Source organism: Molothrus ater, chromosome 2 (genome assembly GCF_012460135.2).
Source record: "Molothrus ater isolate BHLD 08-10-18 breed brown headed cowbird chromosome 2, BPBGC_Mater_1.1, whole genome shotgun sequence".
In the NCBI taxonomy this organism is placed as follows: Eukaryota; Metazoa; Chordata; class Aves; order Passeriformes; family Icteridae; genus Molothrus; species Molothrus ater.
Genome location: NC_050479.2, coordinates 9271393 through 9293178, shown reverse-complemented (window position 1 = coordinate 9293178; position 21786 = coordinate 9271393). Strand labels below are relative to the sequence as shown.

At 47.5% G+C, this 21786-nt stretch overlaps 1 protein-coding gene and 1 long non-coding RNA gene across 8 annotated transcripts in view; one reads left to right on the top strand and one right to left on the bottom strand.

Moving 5' to 3' along the window:
* Window positions 1-1089: 1089 nt before the first annotated feature.
* On the bottom strand, window positions 1090-19204 carry LOC118684050 (uncharacterized). Of its 7 annotated transcripts, none has more exons than XR_004979758.2 (7): window positions 18329-19204; window positions 16201-16296; window positions 15470-15519; window positions 12024-12184; window positions 9349-9463; window positions 9161-9232; window positions 1090-2422 (listed from the first exon to the last, which is right to left on the bottom strand). It is a non-coding gene; the product is annotated as an uncharacterized LOC118684050 (long non-coding RNA). The 7 variants fall into 7 exon arrangements; XR_004979757.2 differs by having other exon boundaries at window positions 12042-12184; XR_008509164.1 differs by having other exon boundaries at window positions 9349-12184.
* Window positions 19188-21786, top strand: part of LANCL3 (LanC like family member 3) — a 37629-nt gene continuing 35030 nt past the window's right edge. The window contains exon 1 of the mRNA XM_036378710.2: window positions 19188-19940. Within this exon, the coding sequence (XP_036234603.1) occupies window positions 19395-19940 (546 nt within the window). The 5' untranslated portion in view covers window positions 19188-19394. The remainder of the gene's footprint in view (window positions 19941-21786) is intronic.

The following is a 21786-nucleotide window of genomic DNA, read 5'->3' as shown; positions in this document are numbered from 1 at the left end:
GGGGCCAGTGCCCTATCCCTGGGCAGGGACAGGGCCACCACTGGGGCCAGTGCCCTATCCCTGGGCAGGGACAGGGCCACCTCTGGGGTGAGCGCCCTATCCCTGGGCAGGGACAGGGCCACCACTGGGGCCAGTGCCCTATCCCTGGGCAGGGACAGGGCCACCTCTGGGGTGAGCGCCCTGTCCCTGGGCCCTGCGCTTCCTGGCCCCGCTGCCCCAGCCACCCTCTCCCTGCTACCCAACCCCACTGAGCCCCTTCTCTCCCTCCTCCTCCTGCAGGCCATGGCTGGGAAGATCACCAAAATCCTGCTGGTGCTGGCCCTCCTCCAGTACGGGCTGAGGGCAGATGCCCAGGCAGTGCAGACCAGGGAAGAGGTTGTGACACAACATGAGGAACAGCGCAACCAGGGGATGACTTGGCTGGTGAGAAAGATTGTAAATCACTCAAGTGACTGGGCAGCTGGGAGTAACTCCTGGTTATTCCACTCCTGGTTATATAACTCCTGGTTAGCCTGTGAACAGCAGGGCAGTGATCCTTTAGCATGGGCTGAGTTTAACAGTGCCTCTGCCCAGGTGTTGTTTCCTGCCTGCTCCTCATCTCTGTTTTCCAGTTCAGGGGCCTGGGTACATGGAGAACAACTGGCCTTACCTAAAGACTGAGGCAAAGAAGGCATTAAATATCTCACTCTATTCCTCATTCTATATCACTATATTAAACCCCCATCCAGTAAAGGATGGAAATTCTTCTGAGCCCTCCTTTTGTTGCTAATGAATTAATAGAAACATTTTTATTCTCTTGTATGGCAGTTAATATATAACCAGATTAAGTTCTGTTTGGGCTTTGGCCCTTCTGATTTTCTCCCTGCACAACCCCACCACAGCTGTGCAGTGCTCCTGAGTGGCTGCCCCTTCTTCCAAAGGTAATACAGTCTCTGGCTCCAGGCTCCTGCACTCCCTTTCCCACCCATGCCTGGGTTTTCCATCTCCTGCCCCCACTGCCCCAGCCACCATATCTCTGTCACTCAGCCCTGTTGAGCTCGTTCTCTCCCTCCACCTCCTCCTCCTCCTCCTCCTCCTCCTCCAGGCCATGGCTAGAAGCATCACCAAAGTCCTGATGGTGGTCAGCATCTTCCAATACGCACTGAGCGTGGATCTCCCAGCAGTGAAGGTCACGGAAGAGCTCCTGAAGCAGCATGAGGAGCAGCGCAGCCAGGAGATGGCCAAGCTGCAGAAGATGGAGCAGAGGATGCAGGAGCAGAGCAGGCCCACCCAGGAAAGCGTGCTCCACTCAGTCTTCCAGCAGTCATGGTTCTGGAATTGTGTCGAAATGATCCTCACGCTCTTAGGGATCTACTGGCTGCCCTGTCAGAAGAGAGCAGGTTCTGGCAGTGGCAGTCAGGGCAGGCAGTGCCCGGGAGCAGATGCAGGAGAACAAGCCCTTGGATAAGGTAGGGACCTCCACTGCTTTTGCCTTTTCCTTCCCACAAACAATGTTCTGACAGCTGCACCCAGCCATGGGAGCTGGCAGCGCCAATGAAATCCTGAGCACCTGCAAGGACAACATCATTGACCACCCTGAGACCAACCACTGTGCACTCTTTCCACCAGAGCTGGGCACTGGGCAAGATCTGCTGATATGCTGCAACCATGGAGAGCAGCAGCCACAGAATGTGCCGTGCTTCCTCCTCTCCCACCTGAGGAGGCAGAGTCCAAATCCCTGCTTCCTCCACAGCAAATGGTCCCAGTTGTGATGCTCCCCCTGCCAGGAGATGCAGAAGTGATTTCCCCCTTGTCCATCTTTTAATAAAAATGATGATTTGCTTTGAGAAATCCTGTGTCTGTGAGGGTCTGGGCAAGACTGTGTTGGGGCATGGCTCCATCTCCCCTCTGCAAGAGATGAAGTTTGTGCTCCCATGGATATTTGCAGTGGTTACACTTGTGCTTAGACATTTGGCATCTCCCCATCTTCTCTCCTCCTGGTGTTCTTGCTGTCTCCTCCTCCCAGCATCCTTTCCCATGCCTTGGAATACCTCTGAACTTGCTTCAAAAGATTCTGCTGAAATCAGCAGTTCCATCATAGGGTCTTCTCCTCAAGCTGTTCTTTATAGGATGGTTGTTCCATAAACTGGAACACCCAAAGGCCTGCAGAGGCCATTTCATCACTTATTTCTGATCATCAGATCTTGACCCATAGCTGAAGCTTCAGCCACTTCTGGACAGAGATGGGTGGGTGCTGGGTGACCCCCTTGTGCACACAGACCTCCTGCTTTTCTCCCTGCACTCCCAAAGCTGGAGCACTGCCTGTGTCCCCCAGGCTGCTGAGAAGTCACTCTTGGCACGGGCAGAGCTGTGTCTTTGGCCCAGGTGACCAAGCCTGGCAGAGGTGGGGCTGCAGGGGAGGCCTGGGAGAAGAGGAAAAATACTGCAAGGGAGAGTGAGGAGGGAGGAAGGAAGTGTGAGGAACAGTGAGGAGGAGGAGGAGAAATCAGTAGCAAAAATGTCATTTCCAAATAAATGCTTTTAGGATTAAACTGACATGGCAAGTATTATTAATCAAGTATTATTAGCTTCTCATGTATTCATTAAAGTTTTAAACTTTTATAGTTTCATGTGTCAAGGGACATGAGTATGGTCTCATGGTCATTTTCATGAATGTCAGTCCTGAAATCAGGCATTCCAGTTCCCTGTGCACTACCGTACAGGTGAGCTGTACAGTAAAATGAAAAGCATTTTCACTCCTATCCCCATTAAACACAGCAAATTTCAAGACATCTAGAGTTTGTATGAGAGCTTTTCACATGTTAGCCTGTAAACAAAATACAATATGCATTTTTAATTCTGGGAGAGTTGTCACTACCCTATAACATCATTGGTATTTTAATTAAGATGCCTCAAAGGAAAGAATAACAGAACACTGGATGAAGAGATTGAATGCACCCTAAGCAAGTTTACTGACAATTCAGAATGGGGGGAGTTGGCCAACCCACCTGAAGGCTGTACTGCCATTCTGTGACACCTTGATAGGCTGGAGAGTGGAGCAGAGAGAAACTTAATGAGGTTCAACAAGAGCCAGTGCAGGGTCCTGCACCTGGGGAGGAGCAGCCCCAAGTACCAGCACAGGCTGGGGGCTGACCTGCTGGAGAGCCTCTGCAGAGAAGGACCAGCAGGTCTTGGTGAGTGACAAATTGACCCTGAGCTGCCAGTGTGTCCTTGGGGCCAGGAGAGGCAATGGGATCATGGGGTGCACTGGGAAGAGCAGGGCAGCAGGTTGTCGGGTTCGGCTGTCTGTCTCTGCCCCGACACGGGTAGTGTGGTTCTTGGGTGGCACGCGTTTTAAAGGATGAGTCTGGACTCTTCAGCTTTTCGGTCTTCAGGTTGTTTATTATTTCTTATCTACAAAATTTTCTGTCTGCTCAACAGAGGTCTGATCTGCAAGCAGTCACAGGCACTCTCTGACCACCCACGGGGCGGTCATGTCTTTTTATACTAATATCTACGTACACAATATTTACCTTTATTTCCCAATGCTTTTTACCCATGTTGGCAAGTGCACCTTCACCATAAACCAATCCCCAAATGCCAACATCACCACAGGAGATGGAGGACAAGAAGAAGGAAGAAGAAGGACAAGACACGCCCTGATCCCTCCATCTTGTCTCCATAACCCCCCTGTACCCAAAAGCCTTAAAATCTATACTTCACTTTCTAAATGTGTCCATTTTACACCTTTTACTCTAAAGTGATTCTCTTGTCCTCAAACTCTTGTTATTTCTGTGGATGGATCAAAATCAAGCCACCAGACACTCTTGGCAACATTCCAGGATTTTCGAGACCCCCAAGGGTTCTCCTGGCATCTCTGAACATCAGGAATGATGTGCTGAGATCCCACATCTCCCCCTTCTGTTTGCACTAAGAAGACTTCTTTGGCAACTTGACTCATGACACGTCTCACACACAAAAAGATGCATGGGACGATGAGCATGAGGACTAAGAGAATTATTAAAATATAAAATCCCATTTTTAAAAACCCTCTCCATAAGGGAGAAAGATCAAAAAATCCCGCCAAATCATCAATCCATGATCCAGTGACTTCGCCTAGTTTCTTTATACTGTCTTTTATGTTTTGAATACTTTCATGAATTGATTTTGAATGATCTGAGAGATTCATGCAGCACATTCCTTCAAACTCTTCACATCCATGTCCATGAGCGAGCAATAGATAATCGATTGCTGCCCTATTTTGCAGAGTTGCCTCTCTCACACTGCTTACGTCTTTTAACATATCACTCAAAGCGAGAGAGATTGATTGAGCATGCTTGCTCAACCAACAACCCATGTGGTCCAGTTGAGTCAAGGCCACCCCCGACGCTGTCTGAGGTGAGAAAATTGCTGCTGCAATTCTCCTTGCCTTGTCCCAAGTGTACACTTCATCATCACAGTTTACACTGTAATGTTGCAAGGACCTTTTTTCTTTGTGTTTTTGCTCTCTTAACACTTTCAAATCTGGTGACAACATTGAAATTCTCCCAATGCTGCATGGACCTCCCTTGGCATTTGCAGGAATGCCGTGCCAAATTCTGTCCCCACAAATTAAAAACAACCCACATGGCAATTGCACTGGAACCTGGATTGATCCTTTGGCTGTCGTCACAGTGTGATTGCACCAGGCTGATGCATTTCTATAATATTCGTGATTTGGTGTGACATCAACACTTTTGTTTGCCCTTGACACATTCGAAATTTCGAATTTCATGCATAGCTCCATTGTTGTGGACCCAAAAATTTCCAGTTCCTGCGGTTCGGTAGAAGCCACAGGTAAAAGATGTGTCCAAGCACACCATTCCTTCACAGGATCTTTAATGACCTGCGAAATCTCCATTGGAGAATGCCCTGGAATTGGCCATTCGCCCACTGGCAACCCAACCATGCATGCTGTGAATGGTTTCCCTGGTTTCGAATGTGTCAGGCAGATACTTTCTAAATTTGCTGCCTGGGCTAACGCTTCCCAAACATTTTGTTTTGGCTGACTGACAGGTAGATTTGCTCTATTGCTTAAAGCAACAGATAAAAGCATGAGCATCATGAAGCTCACGACTTCACCCTTATAAAATTTCATTGTCATGCTCCCACTCAAAGCCACAAAGGAAAAAACCCCCCAAAGTTTTTATTCTTTTCGTTTTTCTTCCGAGTCGCTGCTCACAACTTGAGTTTCCTCCTCCGTCTGCGTACTCGTTTCTCTGCCTCTGGGATCTGTGCTCTCCTGCTCTCTTCTGACGCTGTATCCACACCCCCCACCGAAGCGCGCAGCCCCCCCCCCGCGGGTGCCCCCTTTCTCGCTGCGATTCGTGCCGATCTCCGGGTCCAGATTTCCGGGTCTGACGTCACCACCACGCGTCTCCTGCGTCCCTCCATGGCAGCTCGCTGGAGCTCTGCAGCTGCTCCGCCCTTGCTGCCCGTGTCTGACGCTGCCGCGCTGGTTTGAGAGCTCTCCCCGGCTGTTCCCTGAGCCTTGCTCGACCCGCGCGCTTTTGACACCGCGCTAAACGGGGCCGCCGCTGCTTTCGGCGTTGCGCTTGCAAAAGCCGCACCAGAACCCGTGTCTCCCATCGCCTCCACGCCCCCCCCGCCGGCCGCCGCCGCTTCCGCGCCGCCGCGCCTGCCGCGAGAGAGCGCATCCCCCCTCCCCGCTTGTTCCCTTTGAACCCCCCTCCCCGACTCCGGCACTTTTTCCACCTCCTCTCCCTCTGATTCCTCGATATCGCTAGGAGAAAACTTTATTTCATCAGGGAGTGGAATGGCATCATCTGTGTCTGAGTCAGAGGGTGAAGCCCCCACACTCTCTGGAGTTTCGGGGCGCTTTCGGGTTCCCTTGGGTTTTCGGGATGGTGGGACTGAAGGCAATGACATTTCTCCCGGTCCCCGTTTCTCGGGCACCTTTCCCCCCGGGCTAATTGAGATCAGAGCCAATCTCTGCTTGGAGCCTTGCTCTGGTCCCTCCGCCCTTTTGGGACCCGCAACAACTTGTTGCCTGGCTGACCCTCTCAACTGAGTCGAGGTCGCCTCTAACATAATTCTTGCTGAAGACAGCAATTTCAAGGCTGTCTTATCATCATTAGTGGCTAGAAAATATAGGTGTCTGTTAACTTCTTGCCAAAAGCCTACCTCAAATAACAACCGTGTTTCTGAGTACGGGTAATTACACCGCACCCACAGCAATAATTCTCTAAGCTTTTTCTTTGGGATCCCCCTTGTGTGTGTGTCTGCCACGCCCTGTAGGTCGGACAGAATTTCTATTTGTTCCTGGGAAAGTGTACCCCCCATGTTCTTAATTCTTGACCTTCTCACCGAATTCCTGTCGTCAGAGCAGTCCGAAGGCTCCTGGTCTCTGGCCTGCAGGTCACAGGAGATGGATTCGGAGGCGCCTTTTCCGATTCCGATCCGGGCTGTCCTGCTACGAACTTTCTTCGGTGGAGGTGGAGTGCGGTGTTCTCTGCGGCCGCCGCTTCTGCAGATTCTGCTGGCTGCTTTCTGGCTGTTTTCCCAAGGAGTTATCAGTGCTCTCCTGGGAATGAGTCCAGTTCGGGAACTGCCCACTCGGAGCTTCAAGGCTGCCCCTGTGCAAGAGGTGCACAACAGAGCTCACCGTGGCTCAGCGAGTGCTGCCGGATGCTGCTGGATCGCCGGTTGCTGCCGAGTAGCTCACTGGGTCGTCCGCCGGGTGCCCACCGGCTGCCCACTGGGTGCCCACCGGGTGCCCACCCAGGGACGCCAAATGTCGGGTTCGGCTGTCTGTCTCTGCCCCGACACGGGTAGTGTGGTTCTTGGGTGGCACGCGTTTTAAAGGATGAGTCTGGACTCTTCAGCTTTTCGGTCTTCAGGTTGTTTATTATTTCTTATCTACAAAATTTTCTGTCTGCTCAACAGAGGTCTGATCTGCAAGCAGTCACAGGCACTCTCTGACCACCCACGGGGCGGTCATGTCTTTTTATACTAATATCTACGTACACAATATTTACCTTTATTTCCCAATGCTTTTTACCCATGTTGGCAAGTGCACCTTCACCATAAACCAATCCCCAAATGCCAACATCACCACAGGAGATGGAGGACAAGAAGAAGGAAGAAGAAGGACAAGACACGCCCTGATCCCTCCATCTTGTCTCCATAACCCCCCTGTACCCAAAAGCCTTAAAATCTATACTTCACTTTCTAAATGTGTCCATTTTACACCTTTTACTCTAAAGTGATTCTCTTGTCCTCAAACTCTTGTTATTTCTGTGGATGGATCAAAATCAAGCCACCAGACACTCTTGGCAACATTCCAGGATTTTCGAGACCCCCAAGGGTTCTCCTGGCATCTCTGAACATCAGGAATGATGTGCTGAGATCCCACAGCAGGTCAGGGAGGGGATCCCTTCTCTCTGCTCAGCCCTGGAGAGGCCACACCTGCAGTGCTGTGCACAGGTCTGGGCTCCTCAGTACAGGGGAGACAAGGAGCTATTGGAGATGGCCCAGCAGAGGCCACAGAGATGAGGAGGGGTCTGGAGCATCTCTCTTTTGAGGAGAGACTGCAGGAGCTGGGCAAGTTCCATCTGGAGAAGAGAAGGCTGAGAGGGGTCTCATCAATGCATATAAATATCAAAAGGCAGTGCCAAGAGGATGTGCCAGACTCTTTATAGTGGCCCAGTGACAGAATGAGGAGCAATGGCCATAAACTAAAACACAAGGAGTTCTACTTCAACACGAGGAAGAAGTTTATGTCAAAGCTGGCAGGGCACTGAAACAGGATGGTCATGGAGTCTCCCTCTCAGGAGACATTCAAAACCCACCTGGATGCATTCCTGTGTCGCCTGCTCCAGGTGACACAGCTTTGGGTAGGAGGGTTGGACTGGGTGATTTCCAGAGGTCCCTCCTAACCCTAATAATTCTCTGATTCTGTGAATTTGTACAATTTATAAAAAACTGCTTGTGTGTGCAAATGTTAAAGAGAAGCATAAAATACAATATATAAATCTTTTTATTTTCCCCTCTGTTGCTTTTTCTTTCCCTGTTCCCCGCCCCTTCTCTTCCCCAGTTCTCTAAGTCCCTGAGGGCAGTAGCAGAAATACTCCAATACTCAATTCCCGAGGGGGCAGCCGGGCTTTTCCCCGGTTTTCCTGAGGATTTTCCAGGATCCTTGAGGAACCGCACGGCCATGGCGAGACCTGACCGCGAGGGGTCGCCCTTGCACCGGAGCCGGAGGCGCGCCGGGCGCCGATGGATCGGGAAAATCCCCGCGGATTCCCTTTAACAGGCGCTCTCATGACTGTGGAAATATTGCTGCATCATCATTCCTTCGCTAAAGAACACGGTTTTAATGCAGCTTCTCCATTTTGAAATGATGACGTTCTTTGGAAGGACATAATTTGCTGATTAGAGATATGTTTGTTTAGCTGCAGTGCCTCAAGTTTCAAATTTGATTGCGTTCATTTTTAATCACATAAATGATCTTATTTTCAGTAACACGGACTTGTTTGTTCCAAATGCATTTATGAATTCTTATCTCGGTTATGTCACGTGCTGAAAGGGATATTACCAATTCCTAAAATCATAAACTTACACAGAGGAGAAAAGTGCTGAAAGAAGGAAGCATCTTTTGAATTTATTTAAAAAGAAAAAAAAGGGCTTGATTTTAAGTTTTTAATCCTGCTTATGCTGCCCTAAGGGATAGGCTCCAAAACCACACACAATCCTTGTGCCGCTGATGTGAAAGACCTGTCAAATGTCACACACTGAGTGTGACACAGATACCCTTGGCTCATGTCACATTGCCCCTGCCCGTGGCTGCATGTCTTTTGTCTGCCATGCTTTACCATGTCTTCCTTCTTTCTAAATGCAACCTACCCCAGAAACTGCCAGCTGCTCCAGCTGCCATCCCTCATTCTTCCACCCTACATGTCAAAGGGCAGAGAAAATAAACTAATTCACAGCACAGTTTCCTGGCTCCTGTCCCACCCCTTCTGCCCTGTGATCAGAGCACCTGCTTGGAACTTGGATCAGTTCTGCTTGGAACTCTTTGGGAGCAGAAAAACCTGAGCTTTCTGGACCTGCAAGCACCAAAAAGGGGAAACTTTTAAAAAAGCAAGGCAGGGAGAGGTTTTAGTGATGGAAGAAATTGTACCTGGAAAGTCACCTTTAATCCAGAGATGGATTTTCAGAAACCTTCATTTTCAGCCAAGGATTAAAGTGGGACCTACAAAGAAATAACAAATAATGTTACAAACACATATAATCATCTGTCCCAACCTCACATGTTTAACAGTCGGGTCTGTGAGCCATAGGGTGAAGAGCAGGGATCCAAGGACATACAATGCCAGCAGAAAAATGTTGCTCAAGTTCCACAGAGCTCCTTTCCCAGCCCACTTCACGCCTGCCACCAAGGAGTATCCATGCTGTCCAGGATGTGTGTGCCAGGGATATGGGGCTGCAAGAGAAGGAGGTTCATTACCTTGTTCCAGAGGTTACTTAGGTGCTATTTTAGGAAGAGGTCATCACTGGGCCATAAAGCACTTGAAAAACCTCCTCTCTCACCCTTTCTCTGTGCAGTGGTGGGGAGAATGCCAGTGGAAAATTCCTGTGCATAATGAGATCAGATATACTAGTTTTTCCATCTTTTTTAACTACCCAAGCAGTGAAAAGCAGCTGGAGTGACAGTCAAGGCTGATCCAGACACAGCTCCAGGAAACTTTATGCAAAAACAGGACCTTGATGTAAACAGGAGTTCAGAACCTTAATGCAAATGGGAGCCACTGAAAACATCAGGCTGATGGCCTGCTGAGATGGGGTTCTTCTGATCAGAAGAAATATTTGAAAGCTAACTCCACCTCCTGAGGACAACAATGCCTAAACCCAAAGGTGGATATGTGTGGGAATACCAGTTGTGGGTTTCTCTGGGTCTGGATTGAAGGCGCTTGAGACAGTAGTTCATGTTCAGACTCAGATGTTTATTATTTCTTATCAGTAACACAGTCTCACTACTGTGAGTTCTGCAGCTTTTCATTAGAAGGCACAAAATGGCCAACAATCTCTTGGTACAAGATCTTTTAAGACTAAACTATCCAATGAAGAACTGACACCTGGATTATTTTCCCTTTTAACCCAATAACTGATCCTACAGAGCTGCAATGCGGAATTTTCTGCCCAGTTACAAAATGCCACCCAAACCCATGGAGAAGAAGGAAGAAGAAGCATGAAGAAGAAACCCAGGACTACACCCTGTGCCGTCCATCTTGCTTCCATCCACAAGATACTAAAAATCCCAAAACCTCAATTTCTCACCAAGTGATACACCTACACTGCTCTCTATAATCTATTTCACACTTTTGTGGATTCCAGTCTATCTTGAAGTCTGGGAACCTTTCTCCATGAATGAGAGTCAAAGTCAGTGTTCCCCTGGGAGTCAGGGCACCCCAGAGCAGACAGAGAAGTATTCCCAGTGCCCTGGGTTTCCACAGATATGGGAACATGTGACTGAACACCCCAACTGGGCCTTGGAGCCTCAGAGCCCGCGTGGGCTGGAAGGGAAGTGACAATAAAGAGGGAACAGTCTGTACACTGGCCAGCATGCAGAGGTTGAATTTGTCCCCAGCAGGTAACAAACAGGGACATCTGTGAAAGTCACTGTGCAGTGAATGACAAACACCCAAACGTGGGGCATCCAGAGAGGCAGCATCCAGCCCTGCCAGCATCAGCAGCTGCACTCCAAGCACAAAGCTCCTACTGCAGTGACTACTGACTGAGCCCAGCACCCTTTGCAAGGAGAGGCTTCTCATCCAACTGTGTTTTAATGCCTGACTTGGAGAGCTGATGGCTTTGCTTCTTAATTTGGCTCTGACACAGGGGAACAGGACAGCAAGAGAAGGCAGCAAATGCAGGCAAACCCTTCTGAACTAGCTGTGATTCTAAAAAGTACTATTGAGCCTCTTCTTTGCACAAATGATGAAAACAATGCTGTGGCACAAAAAAGGCTGGCTTTACAAACAGCATGGTGGAAACCTGTAAGCAAACCAAGGACTAAATAAGTATGCATAACTGGATTCATTTGTTTTTAGTGAGGTGCAATAAAGTAATAATCAGAGAAAGGAAGGGCTCAATGTTAAAATTATTTTCAGACTCACCACAAGTTTTGTTTTCAAATTTGAGCTTATACATACATAACATATATATAAATAACATATATATAAAATGTAAGTTTGTATATAAATATTATATACATTTAATTTCCTTTATCTACATTGCCTTTTTCATCATTAAAGAATTTGAATCATCTGCCTTACACAGAGAAGTTTTAATAACCATGTTTGTATGGAAAATACAGTGGGTTTTTTTCAGCTACTCACTACTATCACTTTGTGAAGACTTAAATGTTTTAAAATGCCCTTTAAACAGTCTTTATTCTGCTTACTTCAGAGAAATCTCAACTTACAGAAAGCTGGAAGGGGGAAATCTTGTTCTAGGGCAGTATTGGTCTAATCCACTCAAGCATGAACTTTTTATATCAAGTCTGTAAGCAATAATTCTGATCCATATGGTTTACTGAATCAGAGACTAATTTTGTAACATCCCATCCAAATTTTTATCTTAGTACCTGAAAATTTTGCCTTACCAACTATAATGTTGCCCGGCATAATTCATGAAGCTGTGAATTATTTTTTGTATATTCTCTGCCTCTATTTTTTTTTAAGAAAGCTGTTTGAAAACTGGACAATAGAAAAACAAAAATGCTTAACAGTGTTCTGAAACAAACTTAGACCATGATGTTGTGAACAGTACTGAGAGCAGTGAGGGACTATTCACATATCCAAGTCAAATCCTAGATGTAAATATTTCCTTGATCATAGCTTATACACTTGAGGGTGCAAAAGCAAGGCAAAATACTTTTGCTCAAAGTCCAATAATAACACTTCACATTATATTAATTTGTAACTTGAAACTACCCATAAAACCTGCTCCTATTAAAAAAAACCCAAATCAGAGTACAGTACCTTTAATATTTCTATTACCTCCCTCTTGGATGCTTAACAAGCAAAATAGCAGATAAACTTCCACAGATGGATCTTTAGCACAGTTTAGCAGAGCTCTATGCATCCCATCAGAGTAGTACAGAGCAGTGAAATGAAGACAGACGGTGCAATAAGTGCAAGAGCTGTGAATGAATGTGAACAGAAATTGATTTTGAAATGTTCTTGGCACTTTCCCAAGAAAATATTATCACTGTATTTAAAGAGAAGCATTCCATGCATTGTTTCAGGATTATTAAGAATAAACTCTGACCTCCTTAATTATTTTCTCTTCTGAGACCTATTTTCAGTGCAGCTGCAACATTTACATAAAAACCAAGCAAACTTGTATGGATTGTCAAACTTCAGTAGAACAAGAATTGCACTTGAGCACCATGTCCAGTTCTGGGCTCCCCAGGACAGGACAGACATGGAGCTACTGGAGAGAGTCCAGCAAAGGGTCACTGTGATTTTGAAGGGCCTGAAACACCTCTCCCACAAGGAAAGGCTGAGAGATCTGGGACTGCTTGGCCTGGAGAAGAGAAGACTCAGGGAGGGACCTCGTCAGTGCAGAGGAACATCTGGAGGGAAAGTGCATCCAAATAAACATCCAAATGTGGGGAATCCAGAGAGGCACCAGTCCAGCTCTGCCAGCATCAGCAGCTGCACTCCAAGCACAAAGCTCCTACTGCAGTGACTGCTGACCAAGTGACTACTGGCTATTGGAGGGAAAGTGCAAACAGAACAGAGCCAGGACTTTCTAAGTAGTGCCCAGTGACAGCACAAGATGCAAAAGGCACAAACTGAAACATAGCTCTGTCTGAACATCAGGAAACACTTTTTAACTGTGGGGGTGTCTGAACAGTGGCACAGGCTGTCCAGGGATGTCGTGGAGTCTCAGTGCTCAGATATTCCAAAGGCACCCAGACACAGTTCTGGGCAACTCACCCTAAGTGACCTGCTTGAGAAGGGAGGGGAGCTGGACCAGAGTGAGGCCGGACCACTTCCAACCTCAGCCATTCTGTCATCCTATATAGTGAATTGAACTTTAAAATGTGTCAATTAAAAAAAAAATCTTGAGGAGACTGCAGTATCTTCAGCATCAACCTCATTCCTTTTCAATGTTAGTTAAGTCAACTGCTTCATTCTTTGAGTGGACAAGAACAATACACCCAAGGTCAGGTTATTTTATGCTTTCCTAGGTTTGCAGCTGTGATAATGCACCAGCACCCCATGGAGAGCAGTCAGTATTCTGCAGACTTCTAAAACCATCTAGACCAGGCTGCTCTGGGGTGCACAAAGCTGCACCTGTGTGAATTTGCACAACTCAGTGTTCCCTGACCTAGGCTGCTTACTTCTTAGGGAAAACTGGAAACAGCTGAGCTAGAAGGTTCTCAGGAGAAGTCTCATATTAAAGTTTTCATTTTTGTGAACCCAGCCTTGTCTTACAGTTTTGTTAATTTGACAAAAAAAATCCCCAAAAAACCAAAAGAATTCCCCAGTCAAAAAACAACAAAAAAACCCAAACCAAACCAAACCAAAACAAAAAACCAAAAAACCACCCCGCCAAAACAAACAAGCAAACACCAAAACACCTGGGAGAGGTTTTGCTTATGGACAATGTTGTTTTTGTGTGTACACATCTTGTAACACACACCATTATCACAAAGCACTATGAAATATGTCAAACTAAGAGACCCAGACCTGGCCAAAGCATGGCCAAGATGGAAATTTTAAAGAAGGTCAAATGCTGCACTAGTTTTGATGATTCAGAAGTTGGAAATCTTCCATTTCCATTATCATGTCTCTAACTTCCTTAGAATATTGCTAAAGGATAACTTGTTTCTGCAGGTGCTAGCTTTCCTCAAGGACATAAAACCATTATTATCATTATCATCATTAGTTGTATGTAAGACTTCATGACATTTTCTTATCACACTCAGTGTTGCAGCCTGAAATCCCAACAATTTGCATCATTCCCAAGGCCCAGTCACTGTTCCCACTCCCTTCATCACCAGGCATGGACTCCTCCTGGTGAGGTCCCTGCCCTGGCAAGTAGAAGCATGGTTTGTTAATGCAAGTCTATTATTTCCATCACAGCAATTATTGAGATCAGCTAACACCAAGGCAATAACAAAATGTACTAGTTGACTTCCTATATTGATTTTTGTTCCTGTGCTTTGAAATGCTTCCAAATTCTGGCTGTGACAAAAATGTTACAATTAAAATCTTGGATATCACACTGACATCTATTGTAGAAAAGATGCACTTAAGGAAATTTAGAATTTACAATATATTTTGTACTGACAGACTAATTGATGAGACAAAAAGAAGGGTTTGGTTTAAATATCAACAGCAGAGTGCCCAGTGGGATTCTTTGCTTCCTTATTCTACCAGACAATGCCAGAGCTATGCAGAGAACTGCAGATTTCTACTTGTGTTCAGTAGAAATCACTTTGAGCATAAAAAAATGGGATAACCTGCTGGACAAAGAAACTGTTAATTGTGACATGTCTGAGAAAAATTCCACCATCTTGTTAATCTGAACAAGCTCAAGGCAAGGGAAGGAAAACCAGGGATAACAAAGCCTCTGGAAAAAAGTTCCAGATAGGGTCAAGGTACTGCTATTTTAAAGTTAGAGTTTTACCAGCTAAGCCAAAACTCTGAATTTCAAACTTCTTGCTCTGCAGAAAGCCTTGGTATTTGTGAACAGCTGAAGAGTGATTCACTCATCACAGGTAGTTCTACATAAAGATACTGAAAAATGCACTATTCTCTTCAGAGACTCTGTAACAGCTGTTATGTTTCTACCTAAGCTGAAACCCTTACCAAAATCACCCCTCCAAATGGAAAATGTGACATTTTGTAATAAAAATCAATTCTGTAAGCAATGAGTACATCTACCCATGCTTTCAGTATCTCATTACAAAAATATGTAAGTTGCCACAAAACAACAAACAAACCCCCAAAAATTCTCTTCTTGTCTCTTAAGAAAGAGACATGCATGACTGTACAAGTACCTATTCAGCATTTCTCACTATCCCATAATTTCTCATGTTGGTCAGTTTCTACCATAGTTAGTAATTAAGACAGAGTCTCAAAGAAATTCAACTCCTGTTAAATTACCAAATTTTATCAATCTGAGTAGTGGACAAAAATTCAGTGTGCTCCTGAAGCAAAAAGTAATTCAGTGCAGCCCTGTCTTCTGATGTGTAATTTCCATTGTGATAAAATGGCAATGCATGCACCAAAACTTAGGTTATGCAGAAATTGTATTTATATTATCAACTTGTATTTTTACACACAAGTTACAGGAGAAAACATTGACTCAGGAAAAGAGATTCTGTTGAGCAATGCCAAGAACATTTAATTTTCAAAACAGGTGTTCATATCACTGCCAAATGATCATTATGGAATAAAAACCACAAAACCTTTTGTGTAGCTTTGTAAGTGGAGTCCACACAGAACAGGGGAGCTCAACCTGAGAAATAAAAAAAATACTTATGGTAAGTAACCAGAATATTCAATATATATGGAATCTATATATTTTCAGAGCAACCAGAAACTGCTGGGGCAATTTGGCTACCCAAATAATAATGCTATGAAACCTGTGGGGCTGCCTCCACTGCATGAGTACTGGTCAGGCTATTCCAAATATTGGCTACTAGCATGGTCTGTGCAGTGCAGTGATAATTCCATCCACCCCCCTCTCCCTTGCTCCCACAAAGAACCCTCAACAGAGAATACTGGAAATATAAATACTTAGTTTCTGGTGTGGGCATGAAACATCTCAGCCTGATTCATTCCTTTCTGCCAAATGCCCCAGAGCCAGCCGCCCATCAAAAGTGAACTGACTGCAGGGCTGGGCTGTAAACCCAGAGCCTCTTGGATAGGAGTGTAGATTCCTGGGATAAAGCCCATCCAGGCAGGAAAAGCCAACTGCAAAGCTGACCTGCAGTGGCAAAACTCTCTGGGGAGGGAAGAGCAGCACTGGGCAGTAAAGAACCAAGGGCTGATACTGATAGGTAGGATAGGAACTGAGTTTGGATTGAATGGCAGGTTCACTCAAACCAGCCTGTAGCACAACCCTGCTGATGTGTTCACACTATTTAACACAACTCTGTTGCTGAAGCTCAGCCTGTGCATGGAGCCCACTGCTCACCTTCAGCTCAGAAAAGATGTGGAATACTGGGTGAGAACAAAACTGCAGCCACAGGGATATCCCAAAATCCTGAAGGCATACAAAACTGGTACATCACTAAAAATAAAAGAAAAATGGCAGATCAATCCATAAGACATTTGTTTGGAGATGCCTCCAGTCCCTACACAACAACTGAAGAGAGACTTTTGTGTTCTCTTGGGAATATCAGGTACCTGGATTCCTGAAGGAATCTGTAAATAAACAAGTAGAAATGAACCAGCATACATGAACAAGTACACCAATAGGTGCACTTTGAGCATGAGTTGAACTAGATCCTAAAGTTCCTCCCAAACCGGTTTATTCTATGATTAGACATTTTATCAACATGTACAACAAGCAAATCTCCAGAACAAGTGTTCTAGAATGGTGGATTTATTAATACAGAACAAACAGTTTCAAGGCTTCAGTTCCCTCCTCTACCCATCACACCAGGATCATATCCCTTCCTTGTACAATCCATGCTTTTTTCATGATCCTTGGCTTGTGGCATCAGATTCATAGAGCAAAGAGGAGGCACAGCATGCCCAAAGAAAACAAACCAAGGAGCTGCAGAAGTGCAGAGGAGTGAGAGGAGGGATTCAAATTTTTTGTCAAGCTGAAGACCCTCACTGGAGGCCCACTTTTGCTCTGAAGAGGGAAATCTCAAATGATCTGGTGAGAAACGCATGAACTACACCTAAGAATTGGCCCAACTTCTCCTCCAGTCATATTAGGACTGCACTTGTGCTTGTTTGAAAAAAAAAAATACAGAGCACAACCTGAAAGCATGAAACTTTTGTACCTGAACAGTTTAAGATTTATGTTTTTTCAATGTATCTCTCCCTTTGGCTTTGGTGGTTTAATACTCATACAAAAGAAGTACAGCAGAAACTGTCATCCTCATTTCTTGCTCGATTGCTCTGTGGCATTTGCTAAGCTCTCTTTATTTCAACAGAAAACTCCCCAGAGCACAGAAGATGTTCCTTCTTGGCATGTCATTACTGACTCCCATTTGACCCTTATGTAGAAAAATGTTGCTAATTCAGCTCATTTTCTTATAAAATCTGTATTTTTCTTAAGTCCTTTGCTGCTGAAACTGGCAGAGATCCAGTTCCCTTTGCTGAGGTTCTCAAAATGAGAGAGCCTTTTTAATTTGAAGACTGAATAGATGAAGGAAGCACCCCCAAAATGTCAAATAAATTATGCCAGAATGAAAAATAAAACTCACAAATTTTAACTTAAAAAGGCATTTAGAGAATACACTTTTCTAGAAGCAACAGAAATTCTGTTGGAAAATCTTTAGCTACACTGCCAACCCTATCAATGGGCACCAATAGAAGCCAGTTTATGACAGAAAATAACATATGAATGAGATGTCCTCGCCATTTGCAGGGCATTTTCACATTTTCAATGCTCTAGACTGCCAAGGTCTGTGTGGTAGAAACCACATTGTACAATAGTGAATAAGCCAGAAAACGGGGCTTTAAGGAACACAGTACAAACACAGACTGGTAGGTGGGTATCTGGAATGTAAACATGGCAAAATGGCACTGAAGAGAAGAAACCAAAATCTGAGGGTGAAAGCAAATATCTCTGAGCAGATCATAAACCACACACACAAGAAGGAAAGAGAAAGGACAGATCAGCTGAATCAAAAACAGGGTGTGAAAGTGCAAGTGAGGAGCTGCACAGGGTTGAAGGAACTCGGCTGAAACAAGGAGCCAGCACAAAGCTGGGAGAAGGCAGCCACACCTTCACAGAAGGTCTTTCAACATCCAAAGGACAGTGCTCTGGTGCTTGTTACTGCTGTGCCAGCTGCTGGTTACTGCCTGGAGCATGCAGCAAGCTGCACCTTCCACCCCTCTTTGGGAAGGTCCTCAATTACTGAGGCTGCACGTCCAGAGAAAGTACCAGAGATCACCTGGTGCCCATAAGCCATGGGTCTTTGACGAGAAATTCACTTATGGTGGAGAAGTTCACATCATCAGGGGCAGAAGTGACAACTGTGTATTTGTATCATGAAAGAGTTGCTCTTAATCTCTACTTCAAGATTTTTCCTTTTTCTTTTTTTTTTCCTTTTCTTTCTTTTAGCTGGAATCTATTCACTGACCTAAATTTTCTGTTTCTCCTAAGCTCTGCTTGGCTCATGCATGAAGGAAAGGGGCCAAAGATGGCCTCGTGCCACCGCTGGTCTGCTGGGGACTTGCTCAGCTTCCCACGTAAACCGGCCTCGGGCTGCCCTCCTTTGGATTTGGCTTCATCCTTCAGCTTTGGCTGCAGCAGCCCCCGAGGGGTCGTTCCACAGCCAGGAATAACTCAGCAGCTCTCCGGCCACCCTTCCAGCCCCTGGATCTCTCCAGCAGACCGATGAACCCCTTTTGCTCGGGGATGCACAGACGTGTCGGGCAAAGGTGATGCACCAGCTTCCCTGAGTGAAGAAAAAGCCTCACGGCAGGAGGTGCCGGACACCAGAACCGGGTCAGCCCCCCGCGTGTCCGGAGACCCGGGCCAGCCAGAACCACCCCGGGCGGCCGCCGAGAAGCGCTCGCCGAGCGCAGGTGGGGCGGCGGCGGGCGAGGGGCGCTGGGCGGGCACTGAACGCGCTGTGCCGGACCCGGACCAGCTCCGCCGGGGCTCCGGGCTGGCATCGCCCATCCCTCCCGGCCGGTATCGCCCACCGCCCTCGCCCCGGCAACACCCATAGCTCCCGACTGGCATCACCCATCGCTCCCGGCCGGTATCGCCCATCGCTCCCGGCCGGCATCACCCACCGCCCTCGCCCCGGCATCACCCATCGCTCCCGGCCGGCATCACCCATCGCTCCCGGCCGGCATCACCCATCGCTCCCGGCCGGTATCGCCCACCGCCCTCGCCCCGGCATCACCCATCGCTCTCGGCCGGCATCGCCCATCGCTCCCGGCCGGCATCACCCACCGCCCTCGCCCCGGCATCACCCATCGCTCCCGGCCGGCATCACCCACCGCCCTCGCCCCGGCATCGCCCCCGCCTCGGCAGCAGCGCCTCGCCCGCCCCGTCGGCAGCCGCGGGCGGCGGGAGCGCCCCTTGCCCGCCTCTCCGCTGCCTCCCGCCCGCCTCCCCCGCGCTCCCTCCGCCCCCTCGGCCGGCAGCTCCCGCCCGCCGCTCCCCGCTGCGCAGAGCGGCCGCGCCGGCGGGGGATGGAGAGCCAGCGCTGCTTCGCCAACCGCTTCGATGACTACCCGGGCAGCCCCGCGGCGGCGCCGGACAGGGAGGCGGCGGTGCCGCTGGTGACGGCCACCATCGAGCGCATCCTGCGGGAGCTGCCGCCCCTGGGCGGCCCCCGCGGCTGCCCGGGCGGGCTGTACGGCGGCGTGGCCGGCGTGGCCTACATGCTGTACCACGTCGCGCAGTGCCCGCTGTTCGCGCCGTCGCGGGACTCGTACCTGCGGGCCGCCCGCCGCGTCGTGGACGCCTGCCTGCGCTACCAGGAGGGCTGCGGCGAGGCCGACGCCGACACCCGAGCCGCTTTCCTGCTGGGCGGCGCCGGGGTGTACGCGGTGGCCGCGCTGGTCTACCGCGCCCTGGGGCTGCCCGAGTACGCGCGGCCGCTGGGCAAGTTCCGGGAGCTGAGCGAGGTGTGCGCCCCGCTCTCCTTCCTCGAGTGCGGCTCGGACGAGCTGTTCGTGGGCCGCGCCGGGTACCTGTGCGCCGCGCTGGTGCTGAAGCAGCGCCTGGGCATGGAGGTAAGGACGGGCCGGCGGCGGCTCTCGGGGCCGGGACGGTGCCCTCGGTGCTAGAGGCTGTGTGCAGCTTGCACTTTCGGGGTACGGATTCAGAGCCCCCGGGGAAGGAGTCCCTGCGAGCTGTTCTCATCCGCGCTCCTCCCCGAAATGAGAAGATGCGGCTTTGGCCGGAGGGAGCGGGATGGGGTCCCGGCTGTGGAGCGGAGCGCTGCATCCCGGGGCACTCCGAGAGCATCAGCTCTTGGTTGCCGGATGGTGAATTAGTTGGCAGAAGGCACCCCGGGCTTTTCAAGAGTATTTCCGTAAAATGAAGTGGGTGAGAAAAGAAATAGCGTTGAGTGAAACAGAGAGAGGAACCCTGTAATATTAAGCGGTGCTGTGATGTAATTTGTAAGCAAAGAACCCGATTTTCAGAGGCATTTGGTCTTGCTAACCCCAGCATACACTTTCTGAAATCTGGCCGTGTATTTTGGTGCTTTTCATGAATGAGAGCAGGGAGTTTTGGCTGGGAGAGTGAGATGTGGTTATGGTTCAACATAGTGTTGGTTTCGGTAGTCGGGACTTTACCCCAGGACATTGTCATTGTCAGTACAATTCAGCTGACAGTTCAGAGCTTCCACTGATTATGGCATAATAATTATTGCAACTGATTGTGTTTGCTGTGGTGATTGTTACTAAGTGGTCAGTGTGGTATCTGAGCAGGCAGTTGGTAGATTTTTTTTTTCCCCTGTCCTTTTGTCAGGTCTAATCTGTGTTTTCTCTGTTAATCACTGATTTGCAAGTTCATGCTTCTGGCTTTCTTCCCTCCCAGGAGAGGAAGCAAGATTTATTTATAAGTAAATAAATGATATAAAACTAGTGGCTCTGCCCCATCCAATACCAGTCACTGCAATTGGAATCTGAGGAGATTCACTTAATGGAGGTCTCAGGAGGCTGGAGGGTATCCAGAGAATCCAGGAAGAATGTTAAATGCTGTGATTGCCTTGAACTAGAATTCCTAACCACACTAAGCATTTCAAGTAGCATACAAAGCCTGCTGTTTCTTTCTACAGATTGTCTGACAATCAATACCATAAACATGATTATGTTATTTGTAACCATAACATAACCTAATTTTTCATTTGGTATTCTTTCCCATGACAGGAAAGTTTTGTAGACACGTCACAATCCATTGTGCAGCAGTGCCTGCCTGAAGGGATAGTTTCTCCTGGAGAAAAAAGCCATCCCTCTTGGTTCAGTTTGCACTGGGGGAGTGTGTCCAGCATCCCTGTCAGTGTTTATGATGGTGTTGTGACATTCCAGCAGAAGGAGGTGGCACCCTGCACTCTACTGCTTTATTTAAAGCTATTTCCATTTGCCTTACATCCCTGAGAGCAATTGCTGAACAGTTGGGAGAGTGGGTACAGTCATCTCTCACAGGAGCGTGAGCAGTGGGAGAGCTCTCCTCTATTTGCTTGCTTGGTGCCAAATTGTAATAAAGGGAGCTGTAAAGAGTTACACATCCCCACAGATAAGGTGTGCACTTACTGTGGAGTCTGTTTAGCAGGTGGGTTAATTGCTGTTTTGCCAGTAAAACATATCCTGTGACCCCTTGCTGATATTTTCATTGATGAGCTAACGTCCTTCTATAGTATTATTTCTTCTGTCAAATACATTGTAATTTTAAATGTATAGTGCAAGAAACAAAGCACACCACTAATCAATAATAAAATCAAGTTATTTTTTTAATTTCAACAAATACTTTAAAAACTTGCAACTGAAATATTTTGCTTCTTTGTGAGGAGAATTATGATTTCTAGTCTATATGTACTCAAGCTTGAGCAAAATTTGTGTCCTTCGATAAATA